Raw genomic sequence first — 12,908 nt, 5'->3', positions numbered from 1 at the left:
GGTTTGACCAAATCTGGGTTCGGTTGCACAGTTTCGATTTGTGGAAGGACTGCCTTGGAGGTTGCGTTGCCTTTTTATGGCGAGAAGCGAAGGTTGGAAGGTTGCCGGCGATAGCTCGACCAAGGCGGCGGAGCAAGACTGCTAGTGCTCTGATGAGGTGGGCCAACGAAGGTTTGGGCTGGAATTATCTAGTGGGCTTTGATCTCTTTGTTCTTAGGGTTGCTAATTGGGTTTGGGTCCTTTTGGGCCTAACCTGGTTTGTTTTTCTGTTTTTGTTTGTTGTTTTTCCTGGTTAGGGTTTTCTGGTTTTTGGTTTTGGCTAGGTTTAATAAGTCTCTCCTCTTTTGAGCGAGGGTTAAGGTGTTTTGGTTTGGTTGGTGTGCTACTTTGGTGGAGTCATACCTGGGGATTATGGTTTATCTCGGTGCTGGCTGGTTGTCAACATGTGGGTGGATTACCTTTGCACGTGGTCTGGTGGTCTTTAGACACGGTGTTGAAGAAGGATAATTGGCTTGGTTTATTGTTGGTGACAAGGTTGTATCGTGACTTTCAGGCTTTGGTAGCTCATGTTGAGCGTCAAATTTGGTTAGGGGTTGGGCCCTTTCGGCTCATGGATGTTGCTTTTAGTGACGGACCCGTAACTATGGATCTTGTTAGGAATATGTGTTGTGGTGTAGGCATCATAACCGATCGTTCCATTGTGCTGTAATTTTCTTTATTCTTAATGAAATTTCTTCTAAAAAAAAAACAATCAAAGAAAGAACAAACTACTCATCGAACTAGTTTATAACAATCAAAGAAAGATAGGGTCACATCATTCACATGTACCAAGGGTAGGAATATATAAGATGACCGGAAAAACATTTTTTCATGGAAATGACTTGTTGTGAGTCGTGACATGTTAACGCATATCACGAGTTTTCTCGTGGCACCTCCAAATTAAGGTTTTAAATCTACTTCTTGAAACATTTTCCATGTAATAATATCACGTCTCATCATTGATATTGCACAAGTTTTAGAATGTGCTCTCCGCTTTAAGAACAAGAATTGACAAAAGAAACAAGTCATGACCGATCTTTTTTGTCACAACACATTAGTTCACTTGAGTGTTGCTGATGATCACCGGAAGGGAATGCACCACCGGGGAGCTTAATTGGAAGTTCATAGGGCTATCCGTTGGCACAGTCGACTGTCCTGGATTTGGAGCTTCACAAGCATAGCTACCACATCACCAACAAGCCTTCTTTGCAGGAGTTACCACAACATGTGCAAGAAGAGGCCTTTTGTGTCAACACAAGAAACTGCTTTTATGTGAAAGCCCTAATACTATTTCCAGAGATGCATATTTGTGTTGGTCATAAGTCATAACTCGATCATAACAAACATGTAAATATGTAGTGAGTGGTGGTTCTCGATCACTGCCTGCCTGTTTCAGGCTTGACATTACCTTTAGAATCTGCAGCTTCACTATTAGTTTTGACACTCAACATGGTACCTTTGCTTTCTACAGACATACACGTACATTACGAAATGAACTTGCAACTCGATCTATTCCTGCTATGTACTTTTGACACTCAACTTGGAAATTTTGAATATCACATGTTCGAGCTCTAGATGCAGAAGTCAAACACAAGAATTGGATTCATGATACTAAAACCATACTTTCGGCCCTTAAATCTTCAAATTCTGAATAAACAGGCAAAACGCAGTTGGATAAAATAACGAGTTTTACTAGGTTTGGCTAAGAATCGAGTAGAGCATGTGTTTGTGAATTGGTTGGTACCTGAAACTCATTCCGAACTAAAAAAAGTCAAAGCGAATCTGCGGGAATTTCATACGAATGAGAGGTTTAAAAAGGACTGATCTGTGAAAGAGACGATCGAAAGATGAAAAATAGTAGTCAGCAACTAGAAAAAATGACGCTACTCAGACCTGAACCTTCACTCGTTATCTGGATCTGGGCATAGTTTTGTTTCGAAATGATAAATTGTACTCAACAGTAGAAGCAAAAACCATGGGAAAGAGAACAATAGATCGTTTACTTCCAGCGAGGATGCTACCAATTTACAAGCAAAATAAAGATCTTCAACATAAGCTAGTAGAATGAAAACCAAATTCCTTGCCGACTACTAGAGATTAATATAGAAGTTCCAGGCTAGGTCATCATCAGACAACCATTAAAGCAAAACATAAGAACTGACGTGGACAAGAAACAACCACATATCTATCTCCTCAACTTGGACCGCTTCGGGATGCCACCAGCAGGAGGGGCTCGACCCTTGCCAAAAGCTTTCATCTTCCTTCTCTTCCTCTCCTCCTCGCTGTCAGACTCATTACCTTTCTCCTTGTCTGCATTGCTTGCTTCCCTCTCCAACTCTTCCCATGTCTTTCCCTCCTCACCCTCAGAGACTTCTTCTGAATCTTCCTCATCATCGTCCTCAGACTCCACAAGCGATTCACTATCAGAAGAATCATCCTCTGATTCTGATTCGGATTCCATATCAGATGGTTCATAACCCTGGTCTGACTCCTGAGATTGCTCAGAGTCTGAATCTGTTCCCTCCAAATTCAAAAACTCCCAACCTCCATTATCAAGGAAGCTCTGCGGATCCTCAGTAATTGTCTTCAGTATAGGTTTCCATGACAGATTCATCCTGCTCTCATAGTACTTGATCTCTGTGTCGTCAAGCCATTCCTTGATACCTTCAAGTGATGTTGATGGAATAGAATCGATCCGAAGAACATCTTTTTTAAAATCCTTAAATACAATTGCCATGTCAAAATTCTTCTGTCCAAGCCCAACCCTTTCCAGATTCACAATTTCAATCTCAGCAAGAGTGACAACAAGAAAAGGATTTTCAATCAGTTCAACCAAGCAATTTGTAGTGGGGACGATATATGCTGAGGATTTGTAAGGCACACCATGGAAACCAAGGTCCCTGAAAGGCTGATCAAACTCAAGTTCAAGGCCTTCAAACTGGGGCTGCTGCCAAAGATCCTGTACCCTACTCACAAACGTCCGAAATTCAGTGTTGACTTTGTTCTTCCTAGCTCTCTCTCTTTGCTCTTCTTCAATCTCATCTGGGTCATAGGCAGATCTCTTTCCACTTAAGGTCTGAACTACATCCATAACCTCCACATAGAATTGCACATCTTTGGTTTTCTTGTTGCCCACCATAATGTGATTGTGAAGATGAAAATGAAGGAGAGTGATCATCTCATTCTCTGCTGGCTGGAAAAAAGCATGCTTAATATTTCCATACATTACATCCACACGCTCATCTTGCCTGCTGGTAGAGTAACGAAACCCATTTGCATGAGCTTCAAGAGTACCAGGAATCTTTCTGCCTCGTCCACCAAAAACAGGTCGAATCCAGAGGTCATTCAATCTCAGAGGCTTAAATTTGTTACCAGCTAGTTGGAGTTTCTCCTGAGTAACAAGTGTTGCCCTTTCAGCTCTCTCATTCTCCCTGGACACAACTCGCTTCCGGAGGTTTTTTATCACCTGTGTGACTTCATTAATGTGCCTTGTGTCCTTGGAGCGAAACGAGACTTCCTTTAAATATATAGAACCCAAGTTTTTCAGTGAGTTTGTATCATGAGGACTAAAAGGAGTCCCAGGAACATTAAAGATGATTCTGATATAAGAAGCCTGGTTGGTGCTGGCTGACTCTGCTTGGACACTAACTGTCCTTATGGTGGCAACATGAAAAGGGACCATGCTCCCATAAATAGGCAAAAGAACCGCTTCATTGTTCTGGTCAACTTGAATCATCAGATCTCTTTTAGGAGCGAGATCGTTTACATTCTTGTAGGCAACTAAATCGGCTGAAGACTTTGCAGTGGAACGATTATTACCTGATCCAGGTGCATCACCAGCAAGTCTGCGGGCAGTTTCTTCATTTTTCTGGCGGGCTAGTTCTGCCTGGTGGTGCCTGCGCTGCTCCTCCTTTGATTTCTCACTATTATCCGACCTCAGGTTGGTTTTAGATATCAACGCCTCTGTTCCATTAGCCGGACCTTTTCCTTTCACTGGCTTTTCTTCAACTTCATTGAAGGAGTATGCCACATCTTTAACAGCTTTAGAAACTTTTGCTGTCAGCACCTCTGGTTTGTCATCGTTGACAACAACCGTGTCAGCTAGCAACAAGGAGAAGTTCTGCTGCTTTGAATTACTGATACCACTCTGCAAGTTATGAAAACCGAGTGACACATTAAAGACCATGCCTGCTTTCAGCACCCTGTCATTTTTTCCATTAAGATTCAACCCAGATTCGCGGAACTCAATACCAATGCCTGTCCCCGTAGATTTTGTCAGATTAGGTAATAGTTCAGGAGCATCCTTCTCTACAACAGAAAGTGCAGCTAGATATGCTGCACTGGCTTTACTTTCAGGCTTCAACTCACTAATGGCTGCAGCATGGGCCTTGAGAAGAACATCATATGCCTTGCTCTGAATGGAATTGGCATCAATCAAAAAAGTCCTGGCAGCATTCGAGCAGTAATTGTGATAACGGGATCCAATAGCACATATGATCACACTGGCACGATCATAATAAAGACACTCGTCATTGCTGGCAGCACCAGGTCTGAGATCAAACTTTCCTCCACTCTGAAAGATTGGAGGGTAACAGATATCAACATTCTGAGGATTGAGCTTCAGCCCAACTTTAGAGGGTTCCAATATAAGTTTCTCTGTCTCATCCATCAAAGAAGAGTGAGTGACTTTCTTCTCATCATCAATTACATTCTCAAGCTTCGTCACCATTTTCTGCATGACAACACTACTTAAGTAAGCAGCCTTCTTGATATCACCAAGTTCCTCTTTCTCCTTGACAGCAAACAAGTCAGACAACCCATTTGTTACATCACCAAGCTGAACAGTTGCACTCTTCAGCTTCTCAAACCACAATTTCAAAAGATTCCCCTCTGGTTCCTCCCTTGCTATCCTACCTACAACAACAGTATCATGGCCATCAGCCCTTGGTTGAGCACGAATGACACCCAAAACAGCATCCATCAGAGCACCGCCATCATCACTCTTTGCCTTCACATGCGTCACAAGATCAACACCCACAGCCTCTTTGGCAGCCTTCTTCACACCTTGGAAAAAAGACACCTTCTTCTGGCTACCCAAGAAATGAATATGCTTCTTCATGAAAACCATTATCGTATCTGGAACATCATAACCAACCATCCACATCTGTAATGCCGAAGATTTAAGGTACCGGATTTCATCTGACTGCGGCGGTGTTGCAATTGCAATAACCTCACAAGAATCCCACAACTCAGGGTGCTCATTCCAGTGCGAATACAGAGCCTTCAACCTCTGACTGAAAACATTCAAGTCAATGGCATAAGGATTATTTCCGGCTCCAGCACCCTTCGTAGGTTTACCATTTCCATTCCGATTATCAGCCATTACGAACTGACTCTGCATAACACAGATATTCCATTAATGGACTCCAAATGAGCAAATTTGCAACATCAATAACAAATCCATCTCCAATATAAATCCAACATGTAGCTAATAATCGTTATGCAGAGAAAAAAAAAAAAAAAAAAAACCAAATCTTTCATCCCAATCATGCAGTAAAATGACCAAAAAAATTGATACACAGTAACAATTAGGGTTTCGCCGAAGTTCGCAACTCGGCCCCAAATCCCCAGATTCAAAAGCTACAGTCGAATCCCACCAAACCCATACCCCAATATCACAACCCCTTATCAATTTTTCAAAAACCCCCAACTCGAAACCCTAATTAGGTTTTCCTCCGCCGCAAACAACCCAAAATTACAGCACAAAACTACTCGATTAATCCACCATAACACAACACGCGAGTCAAAAACGTACCTTTCGTGCCTGCGGCGGTTGATTCCGGTGAAAATTCGCGGCGGCAGCAACGCGAATTAGGGTTAGGGTTTCGCTTTCGTTCCCTGGCGGCGTGCCCAAATCCCCCGATTCTAGCCAAAAAAGAAAACCCAATAGAAAGAGAAGCGAAGAGAGAGAGAGAGAGAGAGAGAGAGAGAGAGAAAGATGGGTGCTTTCGAAGAGAAGAGAGAAGTGGAGGTGGGTATTTATTAGGGTTTCGCTCCGGATTTTCGAAGAGCGATTAGAAATTACAGAGAGAATTTGAGAGAGAGAGAGGGAGTGAGAATATGAGGCATTTTGGTTTCGAGGGCTCTAGAAGAGGAGGTTGATGTTTTGGCGTGACGAAAATAGACATGAGCTTTTCGGGTTATGACTTCTTCTTTTCGTGTGGTGTAATGGTCATTGGAAGTTATGATAAGGGTATATTGGGTATTTTAATAAGCTCTGTCAGTGCGAGGGGATATGTGCCAAACGACGTCGTGGTGTTGAGAGGGAAATAGAAGTTGGGGATTTGGGCTTGGGCCCTAGGAATTTGGCCGGTGGCGGGAAAAAATTATTCTCTGTTGAAAATATGGCGGGAAAAGGTTATGGGTCAGTACTCTCAGATTTTACCATGAAATGCAAGGTTGTTCATGGTTGCAGTAAATAAATTTGTACCACGGCCTTATGGAGGTGGTATTACCGGTTCACAAACAACATAAAATTTACGATTTTTCCACTTAAATGGATGTATACTTTGGTGTTACAAGAGAAATCGAACAATCTGCAATCGATGTTTAACGAAATCAAGAGTGATATAACTACTTCATGAACCATTAAAGAGTTCTGTGACGAATAATGAAAATCAACATCAGTTGCATAAAAATATGGAGTTTTATGGAGTATCTCTAAGCACTAAGCAGAATAAACATCCAGTAAGATGTTACCTATGTCAAGACCTATTTAGACCGGAAATCAGAAAACACCTTGTAGTTGTAGGTAAAGAACCCTGGCATGGAGATCTAAACCAACTAAAGGCAAAAAGTACAGCAAAAACTCCAACTGTAGGAGAACCCTTGCAGGTAAATCTACTACGATTGGAAACAAGCCTCAATACATATCTTCCTTAATCCTCACCGTCTTCAAAACCTTCAGAAATCCTGCGAGTTCCAAGGATGGCTTCTTCTTTTCTGCATTCTGGACTTGCAATCAACTAGTGGAGCAGCCTACATGTAACCAGCAGTACACCAGATTATTGATGTATATTTATGCGCATGCCATTATACAGTGTTACTATGTTGCTGAACTGAAAAGGGTATTGATGATAAGCACAACAATACTGCGCGCTCTACATAACTAATATCATTCAAAACTCAGATATAATATCCATATTTTCCATTTCAATAAAATGGCATACTGCATCCATCAACATCAAATTAAGGTTATGATATGATGAAATGTGATATAAATTTTTCTGGAAGTAAAATAAAATTATACCTCCTTTCAGTTTCTTTTGACTAGTTCCATAAAAAAAACATTGGCGGTGGAAGAGCAGACACTTTTATTTTGAAGCCACCTTATAGCACTATGTTGGCCAGAATGATAAATGACCATTTTCTTTAAATTTGTTGCATTTTCGAGCAAATAAGCTGCAAACTCCACTTCATTATTCCCATTCAAAATTGAAAGTGTTGCATTCTGAAGACGATCAACAAAAGCCAGGTTCAGGGATTTCCAATAGCTGATATTGAACCCAGATGACTGAATACACAACAAAACAAAACGACCAGTTTACCTTTTCTGAAATTAGAAAATGATATACCAAAACAAAAGAAGGAGAACTACTTTACTTACACTAGTTCGGGAGTTTACAGAGATTACTGCACTACTTAATTGCAAATCAATCAGATTAGGCATGGTTTTAAGAAGAGTGGCCATAGGTGGGACAAGGTCGTCACTCAAAGAGCTAAACACAGACAGCACAGAAAAGCAACAAACATTATCCAAGGGTGGTGTCCTGCAGCCATCCCTGAACACAACCTGCAGTAACTTTTAAGAAATATGTTAAGTAGAAAACGAATGAGATACCTGAGAAAACAGTTACGTGATCTACTATGTCTTCATAATACACATGCATAGCAATTGACTGTTCTACAGCTAAATCACTATCATGGGTGTCAATGTAGATCCATTGCAAAATCTGTGACTATCAGCATTGTTAAGTTGTAACTTGTAACTTACAGTTTATCGAGTTTTCAACTAAATGTCTTTTTAGTATAATATATACAAATTAAACTTGCAGCACTAATAGAGACTTCTATGATAGCAAGTCCACCATTACTGCAAAAGCAAATTGCTTAATATAAGAAACATGGATAAATTACTGTCAACATGCTGTGGCCACATAGAGAAATGCATCTAAGGAGTGGTGTATTATTACCTTAATGATGTCTCCCATCAGATTGAGAACTTTAGCTCTGCTTACACTGCAAAGAACCTCAAGCGCCTTGTTAGAATCATATATGCCTACTGGACTAATTATTGACTTTTCTAAGCACATTAAGGTCCCTAACGAAATGTAATTTCTGAAAATCCCGATCAATGTCAAATCTTTAACGTTAGGGGAAAAAATCTGAAGATAATCTATGCCACCAGGTGCTTGCCACACTATAGATATCTTTGCCAATTTTTCACCTGAGATGTTAAGGACAGAGAGCTTAAGGAGATCTTTAGAACACACAAGATAATTACACGCAATACTGAATGATTCCAGAGATAGGCTTTCGATGCTGATCCTTTCTGTCTTGAATACCTGTTCAAGTGATAATTCCTTTATGCTTTTGCAACACTCCGAGATCCATTTACCAAACTCTTCCTGAATAGTAACATTTTTCAGTTTTAAGGATTGGAGATTACTATAACAAGCCAAGGAAGGCATCTTAAGAACCTTCCCTCCTCTGTTTAATACATCCACAATTAGATGCCTCAGAGACTTGCAATGAAAGATGCAAGACGGCAATTCTAATGTCATCTCCCCAAACATACTGAGCTCAATAATAAGACTTCCAACATTGCACTTCACTGCATAACTGATCCATGACATTATTCGAAAATACTCATCATTGTTTTCTCTGTCAAAGATCCAATGAATACGAAACTTGTTTATGTCCTTCTCCCCACGTTGAAGCATGAACCTATCCAAACAATTCAACAACCTAAACCTATCCCACGCGTAATTTGCATGGGCCGAATCAAAATCCAAGTTCCGAACGCCTAGATACAACTCTTTACACCTTCTGGACAGGCATCCCACACGAGCACTGTCTCTAAAACTGACAAAAGATAGAATATGACATGCAACATCATTAGGAAGGTTCGTGAACCTATCTATCACTCTTTCTCGAGAACTTGCAAGGAATTCCATGATACTTTTGCCTTCGTAATACACTTTACACACCTATATGGGAAAAAATGATCAAGAACATGAAACAAGATTATTACAACATATGACAATTTTTTGGTGAAATGAACCCTAAATTAAAAACCATAATCTTCAAATCTATAAAGAACCATGTCAATGGTACTCAACTGAACCAAAATTTTCAATAAAACTAGGAAATGAATAACTAACCAAAATAACTACAGAAGAGCTAAATGGGTTCATCCAAGAACATAAAGTAAAGTGATTGATGGGCTTACTCAAGAACTAGCACCTCAGCAGCTTTGTAAACCCAGCAGAGTAGAGACACTAGAGCTTGAATTGCAGCACCAGAATCCTAACAACACAAAATCCCTCTACATCAGACTGTGAAAGTCATTGCTTGTAATTTGTAGATGTAAAATGTAGTTGAAATAAAGCACCTAGCTCCTAGAACGGCTCCATTGCTCCCTCCTCACAGAGAGCCACAGATGGCTTCAATAATTGAGATTCGATCGGGAATATGGAAGAAACTAGAGAGTATGCTGTCCCCGCCTTGTATTGCTTGTTCCTTTCTCCTGTTTTTCCGCAGAAAAAAGAAGGAGAAATTTCCACGCATTGTGACGTGTCACTGTTTCCTCTGCTCACACCCCACAAAGGGTCGTATGATATTTGGACACCTCGATCGAAAGGAGAAAACATAGTCACTCTCGTACGTACGAGTGGGGCACTTTCAGTAAGGTGGTAACTTTCACGTGGATCAAAATTTGATCGCTTGCTTTTATTAAAGAAGACGTCCCAGATAGTAGATCGAATCCGTCGTCAGATGGAGCTGGGCTGCTAGAGAAACGAATCATAGCGCTAGCGACCAGGACAGTGGGTCTTAGCAGCCACCACAGTCCTAGACTCCCTTGCCCTCCGGCGATGGACATCTTGACGGTGTAGTTTTTCAGTTTTCTTTTTCCAGATTTGGGATGATGATGTTCGCGTCTAGCTCTCTGTCGATTTAGGGGACGTTATTTCTTTTCCCTTTCGGGTGTTGTTTCTTTGGGCCTTGGCCCTTAATGAAAGTTTCATTGTCCAAAAATGGTAGTTTTTTTTTTTGTAGGAAAAATGTGTTAAAGTTTGAATATTGGGTATCGGATTAGAAATTTAGAATATCACAATCCCATTCAAGACTTTTTCCTTCCCATGATCATAATCTCATTCTAGTTAGGTTTTCATGATCTCTATCTCGAAGCAGCTGGATTGTATTTTGGGACTGTTGTCTATGGCTGATGATATGTGCGGCCTTATATTAACTAGTAAGCCCAAGACTTGTTTAAGTTTTTTTTCTTGTTCTCTTTGCAATCAGTCTCCTGATTAAGTGTGTAGATTGAGAAAGAAACAGTAATCCAGGACATGCCAAATGGATAGATAGCAGTGATAAAATCGTTCTATAGGATTAAGTCCAACTTTCCTCAGAAACAAAGAAGAGCTGCCAATAATGCCATGGCTTTGTGATATGCAATATATAGAGGCTTAGTTGTTTACAAATTTCATTACCAAGTCAACAACCAAATACATTTTTATCTTACACCTTAATCAAGCCTCTTATTAAACCAATGAGGAAGCCTGCAGTGCCATTACTAAGTCAAGCTTTCTGTATTGGTGTTTCACTATTTTGCATGAAGCCTATCAACTATTTTGTTGCATTTTGCTGAAATTTGAAATGGTGCATGGTCAAACACCAGAACAATTTTGTTACTCGTTTGGTTTTCTTGGTTTTCAACCCACATGAAGTTGATTAATTTTGTTCATTTCCGCTTAACTTATCTCGATCTGTTTCAGTGTAAACTAGAAGCTTAAGCCATCACTAGCTACCCAACTAATACATTACAAAATCTTAGTGAACGATTTGCAGACATCATAAAAAATAAAAACGTTAGAAACAATGCTAGGTATAGGTTGAAACTTTTGTCATGAAGTGGACACCATTACCGAAATGGACCATGAGCACTCCTCACCATCCTCTTCATTGCCAGTTGACATCTTTCAAAATACAAGTGAAGTTTTGCTATATTTGAACTGTTCAAACTTAGACAGCTGGTTTTGCAGTTTGTGCTTTGCAGCTATAGATACGCGTTTCACCAAAACCATACTTCTTCTTATAACTATAAATATAAATGTAACTTCAGCAATTTTCTCAATCTTCACCTTTTCAGTTCTCAGTTATTCAGTTTTTCATATCACCACCGGCTGCGCTAGCTATACTTTGAAATGAGTAACTTACGGTTGTGTTTGATCTTCCTAACCATGTCTATGATGGTCTTCATGTCATCAGCCATAACCCCCAGAGTGGGTTTCTACAGAACAACTTGTCCTTCTGCGGAAGCAATTGTGAGAAAAGCTGTGAACAAGGCCGTGATGAAGAATCCTGGCATTGCTGCAGGCCTTATCAGAATGCATTTCCACGATTGCTTTGTTAGGGTATGCATACAGGCATGCTTCATTTTCATTCATGAAAAAGTTGGTTTTAGTACTTTTAAATTATGAAGTTATAACGACTAATCAAATGTATGTAATAATATTATAGGGTTGTGATGCGTCTGTCCTGCTTGATTCAACTCCGGGAAAGTTATCTGAAAAAGAACATCCGGCAAACAAACCAAGCTTAAGGGGATTTGAAGTGATCGATGAGGCAAAGAGGGAACTTGAAACTCTATGCCCGAGAACTGTGTCATGTGCAGACATTCTAGCATTCGCAGCTCGTGACGGTGCCCTAGCAGTTGGTGGCATAAGCTACCAAGTGCCTTCAGGGCGGCGTGACGGGAGAGTTTCACTGTTTGACGAGCCTTCCAATAATCTTCCTTCTCCTTCTTTGAATGCCAAGGAGCTAGCGGCCAGTTTCGCGCGCAAAGGCTTTAGCTTGGATGAAATGGTCACATTATCTGGGGCACATTCCATTGGTGTGTCACATTGTTCTTCCTTCTCGAACCGGTTGTATGCCTTCAATGAAACTCACACACAAGACCCTTCCTTGGATCCCAAGTTTGCTAGGGACTTGAAAGCCAAGTGTCCTCCATCCTCATCACCAAATAATGTGGTACAACTTGATGGTGTTACACCAAACAGGCTAGACAATAAGTACTACACAAACTTGATGAACCATCGTGGCCTATTTGCGTCAGATCAAACTCTTCTTAGCAGCCGTTCGACGGCAGGGATGGTGAGGAATAATGCTAGACTTGGTCCAGCTTGGGCTAAGAAGTTTGCATCCGCTATGGTGAAAATGGGTTCCATTGATGTCCTCACAGGAAGACAAGGTGAGATCAGAAAGAAGTGCGGGGTTGTGAACTAATTAACTAGAAGAAAACTAAGGGTTTGTCGGTTCGATCATATTGAAATTGTTTATCTCTTGTCACCATTCTTTTGTCAAATTGTCTGATCACCTTGTATTTACAGCCAATTTTCATAGAAAAAAAAAAAAGAGTTTAAATTCAGACTTCTAAAAGTGAATGTATAATGCAAAATAAGCTACTATAGACTCTATAGTTCATTTTTATTTGAAAAATGAAAAAGAGTGAGTAATTTCTTTCTTTTTACCTCATCGTTGTTTTAATTTTGGTACCCTCCTATATTATTTGACGTTCATTTAAT

The 12,908-nt window shown here is 40.4% G+C and overlaps 3 protein-coding genes across 3 annotated transcripts; 1 reads left to right on the top strand and 2 right to left on the bottom strand.

Moving 5' to 3' along the window:
• Positions 1-1,971: 1,971 nt before the first annotated feature.
• On the bottom strand, positions 1,972-6,027 carry LOC101294574 (FACT complex subunit SPT16-like). The gene is made up of 2 exons (XM_004302293.1): positions 5,855-6,027; positions 1,972-5,434 (listed from the first exon to the last, which is right to left on the bottom strand). Exon 2 carries the CDS (start codon positions 5,420-5,422, stop codon positions 2,225-2,227), a length of 3,198 nt encoding a protein of 1,065 aa, XP_004302341.1. The 5' UTR covers positions 5,423-5,434; positions 5,855-6,027; the 3' UTR covers positions 1,972-2,224.
• Positions 6,028-7,001: 974 nt separating this feature from the next.
• LOC101294863 lies at positions 7,002-9,048 on the bottom strand. Its single transcript, XM_004302294.1, has 4 exons — positions 8,292-9,048; positions 7,706-7,891; positions 7,349-7,612; positions 7,002-7,077 (listed from the first exon to the last, which is right to left on the bottom strand). The coding sequence occupies exons 1-3, from the start codon at positions 9,039-9,041 to the stop codon at positions 7,355-7,357; spliced, it is 1,194 nt and encodes a 397-aa protein (XP_004302342.1). The 5' UTR covers positions 9,042-9,048; the 3' UTR covers positions 7,002-7,077; positions 7,349-7,354.
• Positions 9,049-11,528: 2,480 nt separating this feature from the next.
• Positions 11,529-12,609, top strand: LOC101299604 (peroxidase 5-like). Its single transcript, XM_004304884.1, has 2 exons — positions 11,529-11,738; positions 11,845-12,609. Exons 1-2 carry the CDS (start codon positions 11,529-11,531, stop codon positions 12,607-12,609), a joined length of 975 nt encoding a protein of 324 aa, XP_004304932.1.
• The last annotated feature ends 299 nt before the right edge of the window (positions 12,610-12,908 follow it).

The sequence above is a fragment of the Fragaria vesca genome, linkage group LG6, assembly GCF_000184155.1.
Source record: "Fragaria vesca subsp. vesca linkage group LG6, FraVesHawaii_1.0, whole genome shotgun sequence".
Lineage (NCBI taxonomy): Eukaryota > Viridiplantae > Streptophyta > Magnoliopsida > Rosales > Rosaceae > Fragaria > Fragaria vesca.
This window is presented reverse-complemented; position numbering and strand designations above follow the sequence as displayed.

What these genes read in the sequence shown, in the direction of transcription:
- LOC101294574 (XM_004302293.1), bottom strand. Translation starts at nt 5,422, where the DNA reads ATGGCTGATAATCGGAATGGAAATGGTAAACCTACGAAGGGTGCTGGA.
- LOC101294863 (XM_004302294.1), bottom strand. Translation starts at nt 9,041, where the DNA reads ATGCTTCAACGTGGGGAGAAGGACATAAACAAGTTTCGTATTCATTGG. An exon ending in TGATGGGAGACATCATTAAG is followed by an intron (nt 7,892 to 8,291) that starts GTAATAATACAC and finishes AAGTTACTGCAG; the next exon opens with GTTGTGTTCAGGGATGGCTG. An exon ending in CTGTAAACTCCCGAACTAGT is followed by an intron (nt 7,613 to 7,705) that starts GTAAGTAAAGTA and finishes TTGTGTATTCAG; the next exon opens with TCATCTGGGTTCAATATCAG.
- LOC101299604 (XM_004304884.1), top strand. Translation starts at nt 11,529, where the DNA reads ATGAGTAACTTACGGTTGTGTTTGATCTTCCTAACCATGTCTATGATG. An exon ending in TCCACGATTGCTTTGTTAGG is followed by an intron (nt 11,739 to 11,844) that starts GTATGCATACAG and finishes ATAATATTATAG; the next exon opens with GGTTGTGATGCGTCTGTCCT.